This window comes from Sarcophilus harrisii, chromosome 5 (assembly GCF_902635505.1).
Source record: "Sarcophilus harrisii chromosome 5, mSarHar1.11, whole genome shotgun sequence".
Taxonomy (NCBI): domain Eukaryota; kingdom Metazoa; phylum Chordata; class Mammalia; order Dasyuromorphia; family Dasyuridae; genus Sarcophilus; species Sarcophilus harrisii.
The window spans coordinates 52,576,225-52,596,685 of record NC_045430.1 but is presented as its reverse complement, the minus strand read 5'-3'; the positions used below and the strand labels follow the sequence as shown (position 1 = coordinate 52,596,685).

At 33.0% G+C, this 20,461-nt stretch overlaps 1 protein-coding gene across 12 annotated transcripts in view; it reads left to right on the top strand.

The window, feature by feature from the left end:
• Positions 1-20,461, top strand: part of NAV3 (neuron navigator 3) — a 1,064,916-nt gene that overhangs the window by 328,292 nt on the left and 716,163 nt on the right. For 11 of the 12 annotated variants that reach the window (XM_031938355.1, XM_031938352.1, XM_031938354.1 and 8 more), the window contains one exon: positions 17,591-17,989. In XM_031938355.1, the coding sequence (XP_031794215.1) occupies positions 17,918-17,989 (72 nt within the window). In that variant the 5' untranslated portion in view covers positions 17,591-17,917. Of the gene's footprint in view, positions 1-12,245; positions 12,393-17,590; positions 17,990-20,461 lie in introns of those variants that run through there. The other variant, XM_031938358.1, reaches the window with a different exon arrangement.

Here is a 20,461-nt window from a genome sequence, read left to right as displayed (position 1 = left end):
TAATTGATTATGAAAAGTTGAGTATGAAAATCTGTGTTAATACATAGAGACAAGATATGACAGGTAGAGATAAAGGATTATCTAGAAGTCTTCTTAGCTTGAGCACTACATGAATGACAAGGAATAAAGTCAATGCAGGGGACACTGGACTTGTCAAGACCGTTTGGATTTTGATATTTGACTCTGTGACCTATATGAGACTTTTTTCACTTTAAAGATATGGAAACTGTAGGTCAGAAAATTTAAATAATTTTTCAAAAGTAGAATCTCTGACCTTTTACTTTGAACATATTTAGTGATGGACAGGTTGGAATCAAACTGTGTATCTGAGATTTGAAGAAAATGTGGTGCCCACCAATTCAAACTTCTTTTGAATATTTTTTAATATTTATTTAATATTTTTTAAAAAGAGTCTTGGGTCATACAAGTCTTCCCAAACGTCTTCTAAATTCTAAGAAATGAAACAAACTACTCTTAATTAAATGCATTATTAATGTTTGTTGGAGTGTATTAATTTAAGGTTGGATTTATGAATCAGCAGAGCTAAAAGTTTTATGGACTATATGTTTATTTAATCAAGTATGGATGCTTTATAGTGTTTTGGGACTGTGTATAATCACTGGATATGGTGAATTTATGATCATTTTATAGTTGTTGTAGTCTAATGTTACTATTTCAAATGATTACCAAGGTTTATAATGGCTGTTGCCCTACACTTGGGATGTATCATTGGAAAATACTTTTTTGCTCTAGTAATTGAGGTCTGTTTATTACTTCAGGTTATAAGGATTTGCTATTTTCTGGGAAAGATTTCTTTTGGTCATATTTATACATTAACCTATGGCTTTGTTTATATGACATTAATTTTTTTTTAAAGTTTGAATATGTGCAGAATTTAAAGAAACAATTTCTGGCAATATCAATTATCACTAATAATAATAACAGCAGCTGACTTTCATGATTGTAGATGCTAGTATTGTTGTGACTCTTGATTTGTAGGTGAAAAAGCTAGGATTTAAGTAGTTTTAATGATTTTTTTTTCTTTTGACACAAGTTGGAAGTAATCAACCTAGGATGTGAATCCCAATATAGCAAACACAACAACAACAACAACTAGTGAATTTTAATTTCTAAATTTAATATCCTTAACAAAGGTAAATTTTGGAAACACTTGCAGTCTTTGATATAAAATGAAATTAGTAATAAGATTTTTAAGTTTTAGAGTTATTTCCCCTCTGCTCAACATAAGGAGTAGCTAGCTAATCAAGCTCTCATAGTCTCTTGGACAAAATTAATTAATACTGTATCTTTATAATAATCTATCATAAACTTCTCTAGATGAGTTGAAATTTTGTTATAAAATGAGCAAATGCCCCATGAAAATATTGTTGCATATTTTGTTATAATAAAAAGACTTTGGAGTTTTAAAAAAACTGTCTTCTTTAGAAAAATAATAATACAGGTTTCTCAGGTACTTGGAGAGCTCCAATGTTAAAAAAAAAAAAATCTTACTTTGTTCTTTCTTTCTTTACCCCTCCTTATTCTTCCTTCTTTCAAAGGAAGAAGAAAGGTACTATATTGTTAAAATGTCCATTTGCACAGCTAGCACTGGTAGAGATTGTTGTTTTTTCCTTTATTTTTAACTTGCAAATTAAATGGATTTAAATGAGTCAGGATGACTGGGGATGGCCCCAGATGTAGTGGGAGACCTTGGTCTTTTTATGCTAAGGTCTTTCTTGGGTCTCAGTTTGACTCAAACAACATGCATTTAGTGATTGAGATTAGATAAGAACTGAGGCAGAGAATGGCTTCTTTTACTTGGTGAACAAGAAAAAAAAAGCATCCTTTGTTGTATTATCGTTGTTTACATTAGGCAAATACAAATTTTTCCTCCATAGAAAATATACTTCCCTATAAATATAGTACTGATTCTTAATCTCTGCTTTTTAAAAGATATTCATTCCCTCTTAACATTGAATTGGGTTATTTCTTCTGTACAATAGTACTAATGAATGCAAATGACACCTGTAATATTGTTTGGGGCATTGAATTCCGGAGATATGGCACTAGAAGAAATAGAATGTGTTGGCCAAAAGGAATCCCTTCTACCTAAAATATTAAAAGTTCATCTCTTTGATTGCTAAATATGAATTTTGGAGGAATCTGCTTTGTTTGTATTGTCAATGAAGCATTGGGTCTCATGTCAGAGGACACTTTCTGGATAGAAAATGATTGAACACATGTAAATAACAGATGGTATGCACTATGGCTAAAGAGAAAACACTCAATTTTTCTCAGAAATTTAAATTTTTTTGGAACTTCACTTTCAAATTAGTTTTCTGCCTCCTCCTAAAAGGATTGATAAATAAATGTACAGAGGGCATTCTAGGATTAAAGGAAACAGTTATCCTTCATGAATTATAGCTTAAAGTAACATGAAAGGTAGAGGAAACAAATATGCTCAGGAAAAAAGACCTCTTGCATTTTCGTGACTTTCTGCTGATATTCATTTAGGTCAGTTAAGTTAATATGGTCATGGTTAATTGAGAGATCTTTAAGGTCACCCAGCTCACTTGCCCCCATTTTATAAAGTAAAAAATTGAGGATCAGAAATGGTTAAGTGATTTTTCTCAGGTCCAAATGGTAGCAAATTGGGTATGAATTAGGGACCTTTGACCCCAAATTCATCCTGGTTCAAAACTGACTCAGAATTGAAACTTAATGTGCTTAATGCTAGTACAAGTTTGTACAATAGTGCTTTCTTTCTAGATTCCTTTGTTCTTACACCATTATAGATGCTTCTATATTCATTAACTCCAGTTCCTTTCTTTTTTCCTTTCTTTTGACATTTTATATTCCAACATTATTTAATTGAAATTGTTCTCCAAAATTACCAATGACTTATCAACTGAATGAATCAATCAATATAAAAAAATAACCTTGGTATGTGTAAAACATTGTGCTAAGCATAGAAGTAGAAATGCAAACAAGATGGTCTCAACTCTTACATTCTTATGAGGGAAGAATTTCCATGAAGGAGAGCAAGATGGGTGGGAGAGTTGCATGGGAATGGCTGGGAAAAACACTGAGGCCTGGGTCTGGGCAAGGCAAGTAAAAAACTCAACTATCAGAGTCCATGATGCCTGAGACAAAGTCAAAGTTCTAATAGGACAGAAATGGATAGAAAATGATGTGGAACCCTAATTCCAGGCAAAATAAAGTACATAGTCCAAATGATAGCCAATTCCAAAAAACGTTTTTTAATCCTAATCTTTGTTGGTTTCTTGTAATAATTAACATTAGTCATCACTTGTTTCTCTCATTTTTACTCATATTTTTCTTTCTTTGATCTCTTACCTTTCTGGCTCCATCGATTTAATAAATAATAAAAATAAAATAAAACTTAATAAATCAAGAGAGGTTAAGTAATCTACCCAGTTTCCTTTAGCAAAAGGAGGATTTGAACCTATATCACTTGCTCATTTATTTATTTGTTCATCTGCTAATCTATCTGCTTGTTTACTTGTTATTCATTCAACCATTTATTCATTTATTTATTTACTCATTCATTTATTCATCTATTTATTTATTCCCTTATTTATTTGTTTACATCTCTTACTTATTTCCCTTTTTTTATTAAAGCTTTTTATTGAGGGGGGCGGAGCCAAGATGGCGGAGAAGGCACACACAACTTTCTAAGCTCTTCTCTTACCCTCTTTATCAATATTATATCAAGCCTCAAAAATAGTCTTGACTGCTACAATTCATAAAGATTAGAAGTATAACAACTCACCAGCCGAAGAAAATCTGCAGTCTCGCCAAAAAAGGTTTGTCTAGTTTTTTTATTTATTTAATAGCCTTTTATCTACCTAGGACAAACTAGGAGGAAAAACTAGAGATCATTACTGATCACAAAATAGAAAATTTCGACTATACCAAATTGAAAAGTTTTTGTACAAACAAAACTAATGCAGACGAGATTAGAAGGGAAGCAATAAACTGGGAAAATATTTTTACAGTCAAAGGTTCTGATGAAGGCCCCATTTACAAAATATATAGAGAATTCACTCTAATTTATAAGAAATCAAGCCATTCTCCAATTGATAAATGGTCAAAGGATATGAACAGACAATTCTCAGAAGAAGAAATTGAAACTATTTCTAGCCATATGAAAAGATGCTCCAAGTCATGTATACTTATTGTGTATCTAATTTATATTTTAATATATTTAACATCTACTGGTCATCCTGCCATCTGGGAGGGGGGTTGGGGGAAAAAGGGGAAAAATTGGAACAAGAGGTTTGGCAATTGTCAATGCTGTAAAGTTACCCATACATATAACCTGTAAATAAAAGACTATTAAATAAAATAAAATTTAAAAAAAGCTTTTTATTTACAAGACATATGCATGGGAAATTTTTCAGCATTGATTCTTGCAAAATCTGTTCCAACTTTTCCCCTCCTTTCCCTCTATCTAGATGGCAGGTAGACTAATAAATTTTAAATAGGTTAAAGTATATTTTAAATGCAGTATTTGTATCCATATTTGTACAGTTATCTTGCTGCACAAGAAAAATCGGGTTTAGAAATGAGGCAAAAATAACATGAGAAGGAAAACAAAAATGCAAGCAGACAATAATAGAAGGACTGGAAATGCTATGTTGTGGTCCAGCTTATTTCCCATAGTTCTTTTGCCGGGTGTACCTGGTTCTCTTCATTACTGAACAATTGGAACTGATTTGGTTCATCTCATTGTTGAAGAGTAACGTCCATCAAAATTGGTCATCATATAGTATTATTGTTGAAGTGTAAAATGACCTCCTGGTTCTGCTCATTTCACTCAGCATCAGTGCATGTAAGTCTCTCCAGGTTTTTCTGAAATCATCCTGCTGGTCATTTCTTACAAAACAAGAATACTCCATAACATTCATATACCATAATTTATTCAGCCATTCTCCAATTGATGGGTATCCATTCAATTTCCAGTTTCTAGTCACTAAAAAAAGGGCTGCCACAAACATTTTTGCACATATGGATTCTTTTCCCTTCTTTAAGATCTCTTTGGAATATAATCCCAGTAGTAACACTTCTGGATCAAAGGTTATGCACAGTTTGATAATGTTTTCAGCATAGTTACAAATTGCTCTCCAGAATGGTTGGATGCATTCACAATTGCACCAGCAATGTATCAGGTTCCCAGTTTTCCCACATCCCCTCCAACATTCATCATTATCATTTCCTGTCATCCTAAGCAATCTGAGAGGTGTATAGTGGTATGTCAGTGTTGTCTTAGTTTGCGTTGCTCTGATCAATAATTATTTGGAGCATCTTTGCATATGACTAGAAATAGTTTCAATTTCTTAACCTGAAAATTATCTGTTAATATCCTTTGACCATTTATCAATTAGAGAATGGTTTGATTTCTTATAAATTTGAGTCAATTCTCTATATGTTTTGGAAATGAGGCCTTTATCAGAATCTTTGACTGTGAAATGTTTTCCCAGTGTATTGCTTCCCTTCCAATCTTGTCTGCATTAGTTTTGTTTGTACAAAACTTTTTAACTTTATATAATCGAAATTTTCTATTTTGTGATCAATTGTAATAGGCTGAGGTTTGAGTTGATGCACTGAGGTCCCAAGTACGTGAGGCTAAATAGTAATTGGGCTATACTCTATTAACATGATTGGATAAAGAATGGTCCCTGCCCACTCTCCGTGCAAGTCCTGATGTGTTGTATAGGAAATGACGATTTTTGTGGGTGGAGGCAGAGAGAGACAGGAAGAGAAAGTGGGAGAGATTGGGTCTGAGTTCCATACTCCTAGCTGCTGGTCATGTGGCTGCTGGTCTAGCTAGCTTCTTGACTCAGCTACACACATTGCTATTGCCCATTCTTTTCCACCTCCGATCCTTCTTCACTGAGAATAAAGACTGACGATTTTCCCCTAACCTGAATTCCTGACTCCGACTGATTTTAAAATACGCGATCTTCACAATCAATAATGATCTCTAGTTTTTCTTTGGTCACAAATCCCTACATCCTCCACAGGTCTGAGAGGTACACTATCCTATGTTCTTTGAATTTATTTATAATGTCATTCTTCATTGTAGATAATGAAATCCATTTTGACCTTATCTAGGTATATGGTGTTAAATGTGGGTCAATGCCCATTTCTGCCATACTAATTTCCAATTTTCCCAGCAGTTTTTATCAAACAGTGAATTCTTATCCAAAAGCTGGGGTCCTTGGGTTTGTCAAACACTAGATTGCTTATAATTATTGACTATTTTGTTCTGTGAACCTAACCTATTCCACTGATCAACTAGTCTATTTCTTAGCCAATACCAAATGCTTTTGGTGACTGCTGCTATATAATATAGTTTTAGATATGGTACAGCTAGGCCCTCTTCATTTGATTTTTTTTTCATTAGTTCCCTTGAAAGTCTTGACTTTTTGTTATTCCAGATGAATTTTTTTGTTATTTTTTTCTATATCATTAAAATAGTTTCTTGGGAGTCTGATTGGTATAGCACTAAATAAATAAATTAGTTTAGGGGGTATTGTCATCTTTATTTTATTCACTTGGCTTATCCAAGAGCACTTAATATTTTTCTAATTGGTTAGATCTGTCTTTATTTGTGTGGAAAGTGTTTTGTCGTTTTGCTCATATAGTTTCTTTTTCTTGGCAGATAGATCCCCAAATATTTTATCCTAACAACAGTTATTTTGAATGGAATTTCTCTTTGTATCTCGTGCTATTGGATTTTGTTAGTGATGTATAAAAATTCTGATGATTTATGTGGGTTTATTTTGTATCCTGCAACTTTGATAAAGATATGGATTATTTCTCATAGCTTTTTAGTAGAATCTCTGAGATTCTCTAAGTATGTGATTTGGTTTCCTCATTATTTACTCTAATTCCTTTAATGTCTTTCTCATATTTTATTGCCAAAGCTAGCATTTCTAATACAATACTGAATAATAATAGTGATAGTTGGCAACCTTGTTTCACTCCTGATCTTATTAGGAATACCTAATGGTTTTAAATAGAAGCTACTGACTATTTTGAGGAAAAATCCATTGATTCCTATACTCTCTAGTCTTTTTCATAGGAATGGATGCTGGATTTTATCAAATATTTTTTCTCCATCTATAGAAATGATCATATGGTTTTGGTTAATTTGGGTATTGATATAGTCAATTATGCTAATAGTTTTCCTAATATTGAACCAGCCCTGCATTCCTGGTATAAATCCTACTTGGTCATGGTGTATTATCCTGGGGATGGTTTTCTGTAATCTTTTTGCCAATATTTTATTTAAGATTTTTGCATCAATATTCATTAGGGAGATTGGTCTATAATTTTCTTTCTCTGTTTTTGTCCTACCTGGTTTAGGTATCAATACCATGTCTGTGTCATAAAAGGAATTTGGTAGGAGTCCTTCATTATCTATTTTTTCAAATAGTTTATATAACATTAGAGTTAATTGCTCTTTAAATGTTTGGTAGAATGTAAATATGTAAACATGCAAATAAATCCGTCTTATACTGGTTTAGGGAATTGATTAATAGCTTGTTCTATTTCTTTTTCTAATAGGTTTTTTTACTTTCAATTTTATTAATTTCTTCTTTTAATTTTAGAATTTCAAGTTCAGTATTTGATTGGAGTTTTTTAATTCACTCTTTCTAGCTTTTTAAGTTGCAAGTCCAATTCATTTATCTTCTCTTTCTCAATTTTATTCAAATAAGCCTCTAGAGATATAAAATTTCCTCTTATTACCACTTTGGCTGCATTCCACAAATTTTGCTATGTTGTCTCATTGTTGTCATTTTCTTGGGTGAAATTGTTAATTGTGTCTATGACTTGTTGTTTCACCCATTCATTCTTTAGGATGAGATTATTTAGTTTCCAATGACTTTTTGTCTTTGGACAAAAAGTCTTCTTTACCTCTAGCTTTTTGTTGAATGTAGTTTTTATTGCATCATGATCTGAAAAGTGTAATATTCTCCTCTAAAATATAATATTCTCTGGGAGCAGGTTTTTGGGGGGTTTCTGGAGGCAGCCTTTGTTTCAGTTCAGGTAATCATCCCAAATGCAGCCAGAAGTTAAAGTCCAAATCCTTTATTGTTTCTTTCCAAGGCTTGACTCTTTTCCTGGGGCCCGGTTAGCTTTAATAGAGGCCTATCTTTCCTTGGTTCTGAGAGCTCCTGCCGTTAGTCCTTTGCCCCTGCCAGCTTCAGCCTCCAGTTAGCACAAAGGTGAAAGATGGAATGAATCTGTCTACTCCTCCGAGAGCTTCTGGTTGGCTTCTGTGTCTGGCCCTGAGAGCTTTTTGCTTATATGCTGTATACTGAGTATATATCAATCATTATATCACTAGGAAATCATTATTTGTTGTAAGATTAAATCAATGCTAAACTAGATTTAACCACTGTCTCCTCAATTCCACTTTCTTAAAACCTTGTAAGAATCCTAACAGAAAAGAGTACATTTATTATTTTTGCCTTTCTGCATTTAATTTTGAAGTCTTTATGTCCTAATATATGGTCAACTTTTGTATAGGTTCCATGAACTGCCAAAAAGAAAATGTACTCCTTCTTGTCTCCATTCAGTTTTCTCCAAAGATTAATCATACTTCACTTTTCTAGTATTATATTTACCTCTTTAACTTCTTTCTGATTTGTTTTGTGGTTTGAGTTCTCTAATTCTGAGAGTGCAAGGTTGAGATCTCCCACTATTATGGTTTTGCTGTCTATTTCTTCTTGCAGCAGTCTTAACTTCTCCTTTAGGAATTTAGATTCTATACCACTTGGTGCATATATGTTTAGTATTGATATCGTTTCATTGTATATGCTATCCTTTAGCAATATATAGTGCCCTTCCTTATTTCTTTTAATTAGTTCAATTTTTGCTTTTGCTTGATCTGAGATAAGGGTGGCTACCCCTGCTTTTTTGACTTCACCTGAATCATAATAGATTCTGCTCCAGACTTTTACCTTTATTCTGTATGTATCACTCGCTTTTAATGTGTTTTCTCTAAACAACATATTCTAGGATTCTAGCTTTTGATCTAGTCTGCTCTCCATCTCTGCTTTATGGGAGAGTTCATCCCATTCACATTTATGGTTAAAACTACTAATTCTGTATTTCCTGCCATCTTATTATCCCCAGATAATATTTTTCTCTTTCTTTTCCCCTTCATCCCCTTCTCCAAAACTTATGAGTACCACTTACCTCATGCAGCTCTCCCTCATTAGAATCCCTCCCTTCCCTTTAGAGTCCTTCCTACTTTTTTATACCTTTCCCTTACTATTTCTTTATTACCTTCTATTTAGCCTAACCCTTTTCTTTTCCCTTTTTCTTTCCTGCTTTTCAATGAGATGAGAGAAGTTTCTCTATAAACCAAATATGTCTAATATTTTCTCTTTGAGCTAAATCTGATGAGAGCAACTTTCACATTATGTTCCTCCCCCTCTCTCAATTCCCTCAGATATGCTAGGTTTCCTTTGCTTCTTTGTGAGATGCAATTTCTCTCTTTTTGCCTCCACTTTTCTCTTTTTCTGATATAATCCCCTTTCCACTTCTAATTTCCTTCTTTATATTATAACAGTAAAATCAAATTATACATGAACTTTTTATACCCATAACAGAAATACAGTTCTCAAGAGTTCTTTTCATCTTTTATTCTTCTCTTGAGTCCTATATTTGGAGTTCAAATTTTTTGTTTAGCTTTTTTTTTTCCATTGGGAATTAATTGAATCCACCTGTTTCACTGAATGTCTATCTTCTTCCCTGGAAGAAAATGCTCAGTTTAGCTGAGTGGTTTATTCTTGGCTGCATTCCAAGTTCTTTTGCCTTTTGGAATATCAGATTCCAGACCCTTCAATCCTTTAATGTGGAAACTGCTAGATCCTGAGTGATCCTTATTGTGGCTCCTTGGTATTTGAATTGTTTTTTTTTCCCTTGCTGTTTGTAATATTTTTTCCTTAGTCTGCTAGTTCTGAAATTTAGCCACAATATTCCTTGGAGTTTTTATTTTGGCATATCTTTCAGAAGATATTCAACAAATTCTTTCAGTGGCTATTTTACCTTCTGATTCTATAACATCTGGGCAGTTCTCTTTGATGATTTCCTGAAAAATAGTGTCTAGGCTCTTTTTTTTTTCATCATGGTTTTCAGAGAGCTCAATCTTACATTATCTTTCCTAGATCTATTTTCCACATTTGTTGTTTTCCCCAGTAAGTATTTAACTTTTTTTTCAATTTTTTCACTTTTTTTTTTGTTTTTGCTTGACTGATTCTTGATGTCTCATCGAATCATTCATTTCCATTTGTTCAGTTCTGAATTTTCATGAGCTATTTTCTTTATTTACCTTTTTTACTCCTTTTTGTATATGTCCAATTGAGTTTTTAAATGAGTTGTTTTGTTCTATGGAATTTTTTTTCCATTTTGGAAATTTTTTTTAATGAGTTATTTTTTTTTCCAATTCACAAATCCTACTTTCCTGGGAGTTCTTTATCTTTTACAATTCACAAATTCTATTTCCCTGTAAGTTCTTTACCTTTTCCATTTCACATTTCAGGAAGTTGTTTTCTTTTTCAAATCTTTCTTTTAATGAGGTATATGCCTTTTCAATATTCTCTTGCAGAGCTTCCTCTCCTTTCCCCATTTTTCTTGTAGCTCTCTTTTAAAATCTTTTTTTATAATTTCTTCTAGGACAGCTTTGTGTGGTGGAGACCTGGTTATATTCCCCTTTGGGGTTTTGTCTGGAGACTGTCTGCTATTAGTCTCCTCAGGGTTGGAAATCTGTTCTTTTTAAGTATAGAAGCTATATATAGCTAGAGCTCACTTTTCTTTTTTATTCATCAAAAACCCTTGGGGGTCTGCCTTTAGGGCAAGGACATTCCAAACTTCCTCTACAGAACAGGGACAGACAGACAGTGGCTGTCCTGTGAACAGAACATGTTACAGAAGAGCAACTGCCTTGGGAAGAGTGATTGTGCTGTGTTAGAGGGACTGCTCTGCAGAAGAGCATGAGCTCATTGGAGAGGTGGCTGTGCTGTCATTATGCCGAGTCACTCCCGGTGCTGGCTGGGTGTGGCCAGGTACTGTGAAACTGTGGCATTTTGAGGTAAACTCTACCTTTTATGTTTCTGTAACATCTCTGTTGATCTACTGCTTTGCAAGCAAAGCAGAACACCCAACACTGGGGTAGAGTTTCACCCTGGAAATTCTCTGCCTGCAGAGATTGCACCCTACCTCTGGTCTGCTGAGCATGTGCTGGCCTCCTCCCACTCAATCAATAATGACCTTTTCTGGCGATCTTCCAAATTATCTTCTGCTGGTAATTTGTTGTACTCCCACTATTCATGGTTTCTACCAGTCAAGCACTATTTCAGATGCTGAATTTTGTAATCAGTAGTGAGGGTAGTAGAGGAGCTCAGAGTGAAGTGTGCACCATCTCTTCCATTTTGGCTCCACTGCTTACTTATTTTCCAAGTATATGATAGTCCATGGTGGCAGATACATGGTCAAGTGGTTAGAGGACTAGGCTTGGAATCAGTAAGACTCATCTTTATGAGTACATATCTGACCTCAGACACTGTTACCCTAGACAAGTCACTTCATCCTATTTGCCTCAGATTACTTTTTTGTCAAATGATCTGGAAAAGAAAATGGTAAGCTACTCCAATATCTTTGCCAAGAAAACCACAGATAGTGTCTTGAAGAGTCAGAAACTGAAACAATTCAGGAACAAAGTTCCTTGAGGGCAAAGACTTCAGTATACAATTTTATATCTCCTATAATTAATTTTGAATCCTGCTTTTTGTTGCAATGTTCTTTTTTCCATCATCCCTATCATTTCCCAAAGGATATGGATGACTATCTATGAAGAATGAACCTTTTGAATGTTACATATTAAAGTAGAATCCCATCCAAAGACTTATTTTTAAAATCATATGTTAGGATTCTTACAAGGTGCCAAGTCAGTGGAATTGATGAGATGATGATTCTCTAACTGTCTATGACTATCAGTTGAGGAGGTGAAAACTTAACACTAGTAAAGGAGTGCCTTCATGTAGGAATATGTGTTTATTTATACATATGTACATATATATATATATATATATATATATATATATTTGTCTAACACATGAGAATAAGTTTTATATCTTTTGAATGTACAATGATTTAATCCAAGAGCTGTGTATCTACATATGATCTGGTTCTCTCTCTTCCCCGATATCCTCTTTATCTCTTAGAGAAGAAAGAATACCCAGGAGTAAAGTGTTAAGGATGAGAACAGAGAGGACAGAGATAACTGTCATTAACTGTCTATGACTATCAGTTGAGGAGATGAAAACTTAACACTAGTAAAGGAGTGCCTTCATGTAAGAATATGTGTTTATTTATACATATGTACATATATATATAATATATATTTGTCTAACACATGAGAATAAGTTTTATATCTTTTGAATGTGCAATGATTTAATACAAGACCTGTGTATCTACATATGATCTGGTCCTCTCTCTTCCCCGATATCCTCTTTATCTCTCAGAGAAGAAAGAATATCCAGGAGTGAAGTGTTATCAGTGATGTTAAAAGCTACAGCGAGGCTAAGGATGAGATCAGAGAAGCACCATTAAATTGTCCTAGTAAAAGATGATTGGTGACTTTGGGGGAACTCAGAATGAGCTAAGAAGAGTGTCACAGGAAGTGGAAGCATTGAATATTGAAGACATTTTAAAGTAGTTTGATTGAGAAAGAGAAATGTTATCGAATCATAGTTATGAAAGTTGTTTAGTTCTAATGAGAGGTTTTTTTAAGTGTTAGGATGACGAGCATATTTGTAGGAAATAAGCTAGGAACTAGTAGACTAGGGGAAGATTGATGTTTAGTGAGAGAACAGAAATGGTGCTGGCAGTCTAACTGAGAAGGCAGAAAGGTATAATATTAAAAGTGAAAGAAGTTGGTATTAGAAAGGTCCCTTTATCAGAATGATAGAAGAGAATACATTGTGGCGTGGATGATGAATCAAGAGATTGTGAGATAAACAATAGTTGTCAAATGAGGCTGGGGATAGAACTTGATTTTTTTTCTCAAGAAACTTTATACCTCTGCTGAGGTTGGGAAGAGGGGTACTGTTGGGGGCTTAAGAATAGAAAATTTGAGGGAGAATTAAGTATGTAGAAACAGAAGGATCACCTTACTTCACTTAAGACCCCATTGAGATTAGGTATCATAAATTTGTACTCTATTAGTGTGGTTCTGAATTGTTTTCCAATTCTATTCAACAGCATGTGATTTAGAGAGAGACAGATGATGGAAACATGCCAGACTTTGAATTTGGCAAGTTATAAGCAGTGAAAGGACAAAGAAGCTAGGGAGAAGCTGATCCAAAGTATGAAGCAGGTTTACTAAGGGTTTGAGATTGGGAGAGGAGAGTATAACTAGATCAAGGGTGAAGGCTCAGAAAAAAAAAATAATGGGGTTGAGTAATAGGAAAGTTCCAGTGAGAACAGAGAATTAGGTTTATAGAATGACTAAGGTATAAAAATAAATGCAATAATGGGAAATAATTTAATAAAATACTGTGAAGCTATCAAGTTTGAGACATGAATAATGAATGTGGGAGAAGATTAATATATAAGATCAAAAAGTGTATTGACCAGTCAACAAAATTAGTGTCTTCTCAGTGAAATGAACAGGTTTTGGGTGAGAGGGGAAAGACTAAGTAGAATATAGCAATATTAAATAAGAAATCTTGAACTCATTATCTCAAATGTTTTGGTTAAAATCAATTTGGAGGCTCCCTTATACAAAAACTATAATAAAAGAAAGAACATGTGTATATGCATATGTATGCATATATACATACATTTATGTATATATTTATATATATACATATATGTGGATATAGATGTGAGTACACATACGCATAAACATATGTGTGGATATACATATAGGTTTGTGTGTATATACATACTTATACATATGTACATACTTATATGTATATGTGTAGGTATATATATTTGCATATACATACATGTGTGTATACCCACATCCATATACACATCTTTTTTTAATGCCAGGGAAGAAAACATTTTTATTGGATCCATATGTTTGCTTAAGAAATTGACATTATATGCCCCACCATGATTGAATGAATGAAGCTTATATCACAGCCAAGAGAAAGAAAATAAATAAGAGATGGGAATAACCTACACAGAGCAGGAAGGGATACTGAAAAAATTAATACTAAGTGCAGTAAGGTTTGTAGCTTAGAAGTATAGAATTCCAAATGTTTGTTGTAAAAGCTATTGAATGTCCACAGATTTGTAATTTTGAGTGTTTTCCATAAGAATAAACTATGTGGGAGTTTCTTGGCACTTTATCCTTTCTCTGGATGACTTGCTTGCTGTAACTCAACATGGGATGTCAAGATGTTCAGAGAGAGGAGGATGAGCTGCTACAATTCATTCTTAAGGTTCTAGGGATAATCCTGATGTTGGCAAGGTATAATTCTACTATTGACAGATGTCTCTGTTTTTATTTCTTCTTTAAATGAATCAGTTAAAATTATACATAGTTCCTTAATTATTAAACATTTTCAACATTAATTATGAAAGTTTCAAACATCGTGAAACATTTCTTACTAATGCCAACAAAGTCTTTAGGGAGGAGTTTGCACAAAATTATAGAAACCTAGCAAGGAGGCCAAAAGAGAAAGTCCTTCCTCACCTTTGCTCTCTTTGTTAAGCAGAGAATTAATTCTCCAATTATTAACCACACTTTTTTTTCAATCCAAGCAACATTTAACAACAGATGGAAAGTTTATGTCCTGCCATTTAGGATATTGGGGTTGCTGTTTGGGGCTGAGGAGACAGTGCAAGCTCTAAACAATATAATTCGTTCTAATTTTAGCTACTTTTCTATTAACATTCAGTTATTATTACCTCTATTTTACAGATGAGGAAACTGAGGCTTACATATTAAGCAACTTGCCCAGGATCATATATCTAATAAGTGTAGCAGGCAAGATTTGAATTCAGTTTTTCTTAATTTCGTGTCTTACCCTCTAGCTGACAAATATAATAAATATTTTCAAATTCTTTTGAAGCTATTGGATAACACAGGCTGAATTGAAGTATGATGGAGGATGTTAGTCATTGAAGGAGTTTGAAATGGTGAATATGTGACTAAATATATGTCTATAGGAGACCCCAGAATCCATCTAGCACAGTCCCTTCATTATACAAATAGGAAACCTGGACAGGAGATTAAGGAAAATTGTCCAACATCACACATGTAATAAATATGAGAAGTGGGATTTGAACTCTGAATTTCTGATTGTTTCTAGCTTTATTCTATAATCCCTGGGACACAGACAAGTTAAATGGTAGTAAATAGTTGAACCTACAGTCAGAATCATAGCTATCATATCAAATTAATATTCTTTCCCACTAAATCATATTGCTTTGATTAATGTTGATTTAATAATGCTCCTATTTATAGAATCTTGCAGCTGAAAGGAATGTTAAAGTTTGTCTAGTATGACTTTTAGCCCCATAAAGAAATTACCTCAACATTCCCTGATCATTCAGCTAATGGAAAGGCTATTCCCTTGCAAGATAGGACGTTCCATTTTAAGACTATGTTATGAGCTCCTCCTTGTATTGAACGTAAATATTTTCCCTTGTATCATTTACCAAGTTCTGTTGTCTGAAATGTAATATGAGGCCACTCTCTCCTCTGTACTACATTCATCATGGACATGAAGACATGCCTCATGTCATTAGTAAGTTTCCTATTCCCCCCAAAAAACTTATGATAGTCCTTTCATGATATGATTTCAATATACTATGCCTTCATCACTTTTCTGCATGCATTCTAATTTCTCATTATTCTTATTTCTTACCTTAAAATGGTATTTCCAGGAATGAAAACAACATTTCAGATATGGTCTTAACAGTAAAAACCAAAGTGAGATTATTCATCTCCCTTCTACTGAACATGACAGTTTTCCCTAATGCAGCCTGATACTGAATTGGGTTTTGGCAGCTTCATCATGCTATTAATTCATATTAAACACAAAGCCACCTAAAACTACTTAATGCTTTTTCACATGAATGGCTGTTAAGGCACATGTCTCTCAGCATACTCGTGCATTCTAAATATTTTTTTGGAAGCAGTGACATTTTGTGCAGGAGGCAGCAACAGAATAGATTTTAGATTAGATTTAGAGCTAAGAAATGTATATTTAGAAATTAGATTGAGATTCAGAACTCTTGAGTGGGTGGCTAGATGGTACAGTGGAAAGAGAACTGGGTTTTGAACTAGGAAAATTCCTCCTCCTAAGTTCAAATCTGTCCTCAAATGTTTACTAGCTGTGTGACCCAGGAAAAGTCACTATTTGACTCAGTTTTCTCATCTGTAAAAATGAACTGGAGCAGGAAATGCCAAAACATTTTAGTGTCTTTGCAAAGAAAATCCCAAATGGGGTCACAGAGACATAACTGAACAGGGTGAAAAGAAGCGACTTATACATAGTTATAGAACATTAACTATTGGTGCAGAAAATTGAATCTCTGCAGTTCTGCAAAAAATTTTCTGTTCTGCTTCATTGTCTCTCAGGAATAAACTAGTTAATCACTGTTTACTATAAACATTGACATTTGATTTGAAGAATATATATATTATAATATTATATATATAACATTTTATTATATATTATATATATATAGTATAATATATAATATATATTAAATATATTTTATATAAATTAAAGATAGGGAATATTTTATATAAATATATTTCTAAAACATATTACATATTATCAAAACATATTATATAAGTAATATACAATATATTCATATAATTATATGTTTAGATATGTTAATACTATCTCCTACCCTTAATTTTTCATCTATATTTATTTAAAAACTCCTGTTCCTAATAATATATCTATAATTATATATCTTTCCATTTCTTTTTCCTAAATCCAATCCAATGCCTGTAGTGCCATTGTTGAAAAAAAGAACAATGGTTCTGTTCTCCTAATACTGGACCATCATACCTATTATTTATGTTACATATGTGTATGTGTGTATATGTGTGTATATATACAAACACATATATACACACACAATCACATATACATACATACACATATACAGATGCATGTATGTATACATGCATTTGTCCCTATGACTACTCTTTATTTTGGATTGCAAGATCTGGTTGGAAATTGAATGTAAATGCTTTGAAATGGAAAACAAATTAAATGACAAGGTTGGATTACATGACCTCTAAAGTGCCTTTTAGCCTTCTATCTGAATCTATGACAACAGAGATAAAGTGATGAAAATGCTGTCAGACATAGCCAATGCATTTATATGTTTTACTTGATTGTATTTTCTTCCTACAATACTTCCTACAGTATTAGAGATGTTGAATCACTTGGAAGTGACAAAGTTTAAAAAAAGACATTAGTATAATATTTTAAAAGAAAAAGAAATAAACTTTATTGTAGAATTCAAAAAAGATTAAAATTAATTCTATATTCTTGTATATTTTAAATAACAGGTTCCTATTTGATTGGTGTTTAAAATGGAAACTTGTGGTGGAAGAAAAAGATAGCAGTTGAAGGTTAAAATCTTTTCTGGATTTCTCTTGTGAAGACTCAACATTTCAAAACGATATGCTGATTTGGAAGGCCCCAGAAGTGAATTGCAAAATTTACTTTTTCTATTCAATTCATGGATTTTTTAATCATTCCTTGGATTTGGTGAAGTTCAAAGGAGGCATGTGATGGGAAAACTGATATGTCTGTGTTGTTGTAGCCCCTGAATCTTGGATTTGTTTGCTGTTTTATTGAAGAGATTCCATTTTGAAAGACAGGGACTGAATGTAATGGATTTATCTTCAGAGATGAACAGACATGGGAAGAATCCAGTAAGTCACAAACTAGAAGACCAGAAAAAGGTAAGAATTTTTTTTTAAATCAAATTATCTGTGTTTCAAACTATTTATGTCCTCTTAAAGTGACTGTGGTAAGCTAAAAATCAGTGTACTTCATGAGATCCAATAATGTATTTGTATAAAGTAATGTGTCACATCAGGAAATTCTGTGGGAGATCCAAGTGTGATTATGGGTCTGCATTTCATTACTTTTGGCTATTTTATTCTTAAAACCTTCTAAATTTGTCTAAATAATGGTTTGGCAGAAGATTCCATTGTGTTCTCTCAATGTTGACTTCATTCCAGTGATCCTCTGATCTGAATTTAAATTTGCCTTGACCTTAGAAAGGCTTGTCTATACTTCTCAGTGAATGTAAAGGCTTACTCTTGGACTCATTCCTAGAGATTGAGTGATTTTTTTTTTTAGGGAAATTTACCTTTTTTCTCTTGAACTTTATGTTCCTATATAATTAGCATCAATGCTATTTAGAGAAATAGAATAGTATTTGAAATATTAGTTGATCTCATTGATACTATAATCACTTATTATGAAATACATGACTTTTTGTTGTTGGAATGGTGGCTTGGCAAGTGGTACTTAAAAAAGTGATACTTAAAACTTCATACATACATACATACATACAAGTATATATATATATATCAGGTGATTACCAGTGAACTGATTGAAGATGCCAATTAGGGAATGGGATTACACAAAAGAAGTCATTAGGGAACTTCTTGACAAAGAACGGGGGATTGGAAACTGAAGGGTACACTTAAATTTCATTTTTTCTGCCTTTAGAAGCTTTTACTTTTTAATTGATTCCCTACATAGACAATCATCACAAGAACACTTAGTAGAAGGGGCACAGATAGGACCCAGGAGGGTCTTATAATGTTCTTATAATGAAAGATATTCTTTTGGGATATATTCATTTACTCAGGTATTAAAAGAAAGATTAGTAGGAATTTAGTAGCTAAGACATAAAAACAAGGAAGGATGAGATAATGGGAAAGAATTGTTGGTTAGACTTGAAGAAAAGGTATAAGATTAGGATTTATTTTCCTGTCTCAGAAATTATATTTAGTAGACCCTTGGTGCTCTACTACTATGATAGTTTTTTATTCAAAGGGAATATCTTATTAATTTTTGAGTCGAGACTGTTTTGATCTATATATTATAAATTATTAAAACTGGAAGAAGGAAGCAGATTCATTGTACCTACTTTGTCTCATTTTTCTTTCTGCATCTTATCTAAATTTAAATATAGATAAAAATGGCATTAATTGAAGTTATTTTGCATCAATTCTGGATTCATTATGTAATGAATTTACAAAGTATATTCCCAAGAAAAATGTTTCTCTTGAATATCAAAGCAAATTGCCAAAGCTGTTCCCTCCAATATATATTATTCTCTTTGTGTGATCTTTGTCAAAGGACTTGCTAGATATTTGTCTGCATGTATAAATATGTATGTATGTGTTGCCATGTTGCTTTCATGACTAATAATATTTGAGTGGAGTTACTTAGTCATGTTTGAGAAATTGTAAATTAAAAAAAAACATAAAATGTTCTTTGTCTAAAGAGTTAATATGCCTGATTTGATAGAGAGGTAGATGATTCATAAATATGTGGTCTTCCTGCTCTTATGAGAAAAATAAGTAAATGTTACCTATAGATCACTTATTTTGCAACATAGGAGACTGAAATTTTTTGTCCACATTATGTCAATATCTCACTTTTTGATGGTTTATATTCCAAATGCTGCTATAATGTTATAGATTTAATTTGGTTTAAAAATGGATAGGAAAAGGAACTAATCCTGTGGTTACTAGTATAGAGATCTCTTGAGTGAGGAGATACCTCTTATTATTATGCAGATCAATACCTTTCTTGAAACTGAATCTCAGAAACTTCCCTAGGGCCCTGAAAGATTAAATAGCTAGTCTAGTATCACAAATCCAGTGTTTGTCAGAGATGGGACTTGAAGCCCGGTCTTCTTGACCTTCTTGATACATTTTATCATGCAGTCTTTCAATTAAAAAAACCATGCAGTCTTTCAATTCAAAAAACATAGTAATAATTAACATTCCTAAATCAATTATTAATATATTCATTACCTACTATGTACAAGGCAGTGTGGCAAAATATATCATAGAGTTGACCTTGGAATCAGGAATGCTGGGGGTTAGATTTTCCTCCTGATATCAACTAGGGATGTGATTATAAATCAAACATTTAACCTCTTAGTCTATCACCCAATCCTCTATGACTATAAATTGTTATAGAGAAGTTGTTAATCTGCATAAGTAGAGGGAGTTTCCACACCAAGGATTTTTGTGATGAAATTATAGTTTGGACCAAGAAATAAGATATGGGAATTACTATGTGTTGTTTGTCCACTTTGTCCCATCATTCTTATCAATGGAAGTTTTTTGGTATACATCTCTACCATCATTATTAGGGTAACCACTTTATACATTAGCTTTCTTTAT